Below are 3,387 nucleotides of genomic sequence, written 5' to 3' on the forward strand. Positions count from 1 at the left end.
CTAAAATGAGACTTTTGGGGGGGTTTCTCAACTATATTGATATTGTAATCCATAAATAAGAGTCATCAGACTGCCCCTGATAAGATATTAGTAGTTAAATGAGTAAGTTTCTTTGTCAGAATCTATATTTTATAGCATTTGTATTTTCCCACCTTAAATGCTTCTGCCATTTTGCCACTTTAGGGATTCTGTTACTAAAGGACCTTGTTCTGTCAGTGGTTCTCTTGATCTTCATGCTCCTTAGATTTCTTTCCTTTTGACAATATCCACCCATGCCAATGACAACTTCCCCTAAGGACATTTTTGCCCAAACACAGATCTCCTACCACCTTCTTCATTGCCTTCCTAATCCCTGGAGCCCAAGTTATTTTTCTGCTGGTAGTTATGCAGAGAAAAGTAAAATTATTAGAGTGAAGGTTTGCTAACGTGATTTGGCGTCACAATGGTGGTGGTAGCAGGTAAATTAAGCAGCTGGAATAATATTATTTAGAGCTTGAATTTCACTATTGTGTTATTAACAGCCTTCTTCAAGTATAGTAATGAAAAATGTATACTAAATAAGAAGCTGAAATAGAGTTTGGGGTTATCCATTTTCTATAGATAATTGACAATTGCTTTTACCTTTGGGTTTATTAAATAGTACTAATTATAGGTTATAGGTATAGGTTCTTAGGGAAAATCTCCTTGTCAGACATTTATTCAAACATTTGATGAATATTTATTAGGTGGAGATCAGAGATGAATGCTAGGGACTTATAGATGAGTAAGACGCTGCTTTTACCATCATGAGGCTTCTCTGTAGGGGAGATACATAGTCAAATAGCTACTGTGTAGAGTGATAAGTTCTCTCCTATCTGGTGTATGAAGTTCTATGTTAGTGTTCAGCTGCCTGGGAAAGGTCAAGGAAGACTTTCCTGATAATGTGACACTTAAGTCTTTTCAGGTGTTTTCTGGGGAAAACTCTCCTGAAAGAGGAAATGTCATTTCAGAGACATAAAATTGTAGAAGGCAATTATATAGTCATAATACAGATCATTACTGTTGGAGCAGTGTGTTAGGAGGAAGAAGAGGAAAGTGAGGTAGTAAAGGTAGCAGAATAGAATTATGAAGGGTCTTAGAGGCCATGTATCCTGTTGGTGACAGTGAACTCCTGAAGGATTTTAAATGAACATGCCATCGTGATCACATTTGTGTCTTGGAAAACTCATTGATTAAAATATGTGGTATTGTTGGGGTAAGACTTTGTGGGGGCCAGGTGTCCATTTAAAAAACTACTATAGTAGTCCAAGTAGGATATGATAGTAGGTAAGGATGGATACCTGAGATATTTAGAAAGAAGAATCTATGGAATTTGGTGAGCAAATGTATGAAAGAGATGAGGGTAAAGTAATTAAAAAGGATTCCAGTACACACCTGATAGCTAATAGTTGGTGACTTTTTGCAAGTTATGTTGGTGTGTTGGGAGAGGAACTTTGACTATTTCATTTAGTTTTGTATCATTTGTATTTTTTAAACAAAAACCATGCATTATTATTGTATTTTTAAGAGGTAAAAAGCTTCGTTTTCGGAGTTACAGAACCAAACATACATGAAGAACAGGTTTGAAGGGGGAAGATAATGAATTCAATTTGGGTCTTGCTGAATTTAAAGTAGGTTTCAGACTCAAATGAAAAAGATTGTGTAGTTCAAAAGTTTAAGTCAACAGAAATGTGAACTAAGTCACAGATCTATGCTAGGTACAGAAATAGTGTTAGTACTCAGGGGTCTCAATCCCTAGTTTATAGTTCTTTCTATTACAGGAAGATAGCTTCTCTGAAACCATGAAGTTCCCTTTTGAGAGGATTTGACCAATGCTTTTGCATGAGAGGTTGTTATTCAACCCTTCTCAAGTCTAGACAGACACAGCATCTCCTGGCCTGTTGATTTGATGGTCTTTTATAATTTTAAATGCTGTCTTGGAAATTATGATATTATATCAAATTCTCTGGGTATAGAAAAATTTGCTCATTGAACTTTCTTATAGTACGGAAGACAAGTTCATGGAGACATTGTACAATGTTTTTTGGAACCATCTAAGAGAACAACTCTTGAGCAATCCTCCCCAATTCACTTGTGCTCTTGAACTTATGACAGAAGTTAAGGAGGTGAGTAACCAAGCTTCCGTTTGTGGATGGGAGGCTACTAGGTATCTCAGACCCTTGGACTGCCCGTGGCTACTAATATCCTAAGTAGTTTACTTTTGAATATGGTCCATTGCTTAAATAGATAGTATGGAGACGATTCTATTTGATTTGCATGAGATGCAGCTTGACAGCTGGGACATTGCTATAACAACACAATATATCAGTGGCTGCTAATATCCTAAGTAGTTTACTTTTTGAGTACGGTCCATTGCTTAAATAGATAGTATGGAGACAATTCTATTTTATTTGCATGAGATGAAGCTTGACAGCTGGGACATTGCTATAACAACACAATATATCATTGAATTAAATGAATATTCAATGAACTGAACTCACACTATGGTTTATGTGTTTCAGAAGCACCCAAATGAATAAGAGAGCCCTTACCCACAAGAAACTTACACTCTTAAGTCAAAAGGCTATGTCAAGGGACCCGTAAAAGTTCCTTTGCTTATTTCATTCTTGACCTTTGGAGTAAAACAATTTTAAAAATGTCTTTATCCTTTACTAACCATGCCTCATCACTTTGTTGTGGTATGTATTTTATATATCTTGAACTTCTTCCTATCACTTTTTTTTTTTTTGAGACAAAGTCTCACTATGTTGCCCTCAGTAGATTTCCATGGTGTCACAGCTCACAGCAACCTCAAACTCTTGGGCTTAAGTGATTCTCTTGCCTCAGCCTCCCAACTAGCTGGGAATACAGGTGCCTGCCACAACACCGGCTATTTTGTTTTTTGGTTGCAGTTGTCATTGTTGATTTTAGCTGGCCCAGGCTGGGTTCAAGCCTGCCAGCCTCGGAATATGTGGCTGGGCACCCTACCCACTGAGCTATGGGCACTGCCCACATTCTTGTTTTTAATCTTGTCTTTACCTCATTCTACCTAGAAAATAATAATGACCACTCCTATGACTGATCCCAGTGCAGCCTTAAATAGTAATTGTCTCCTAAATATAGAAAAACATAATACTCTTTAAGAAACCTAGTGACTGGCTCAGCACCTGTGGCTCAAGCAGCTATGGTACCAGCCACATACACCTGAGCTGGTGGGTTCAAATCCAGCTCGGGGCTGCCAAACAATGACGGCTGCAACCAAAAAATAGCCGGGCCTTGTGGCGGGTGCCTGTAGTCCCAGCTACTTGGGAGGCTGAGGCAGGAGACTCGCTTGAGCCCAGGAGCTAGAGGTTGCTGTGAGCTGTGATG

At 38.3% G+C, this 3,387-nt stretch overlaps 1 protein-coding gene across 1 annotated transcript in view; it reads left to right on the forward strand.

Moving 5' to 3' along the window:
* Nucleotides 1–3,387, forward strand: part of LOC100965481 (T-complex protein 11 X-linked protein 2) — a gene marked incomplete at its 3' end in the record, with an annotated part of 13,739 nt that overhangs the window by 7,488 nt on the left and 2,864 nt on the right. Inside the window, exon 4 of the mRNA XM_012813856.2 lies at nucleotides 2,024–2,144. Within this exon, the coding sequence (XP_012669310.1) occupies nucleotides 2,024–2,144 (121 nt within the window). The remainder of the gene's footprint in view (nucleotides 1–2,023; nucleotides 2,145–3,387) is intronic.

The sequence above is a fragment of the Otolemur garnettii genome, unplaced genomic scaffold (assembly GCF_000181295.1).
Source record: "Otolemur garnettii isolate 467f Iridium unplaced genomic scaffold, OtoGar3 scaffold00319, whole genome shotgun sequence".
NCBI lineage: Eukaryota > Metazoa > Chordata > Mammalia > Primates > Galagidae > Otolemur > Otolemur garnettii.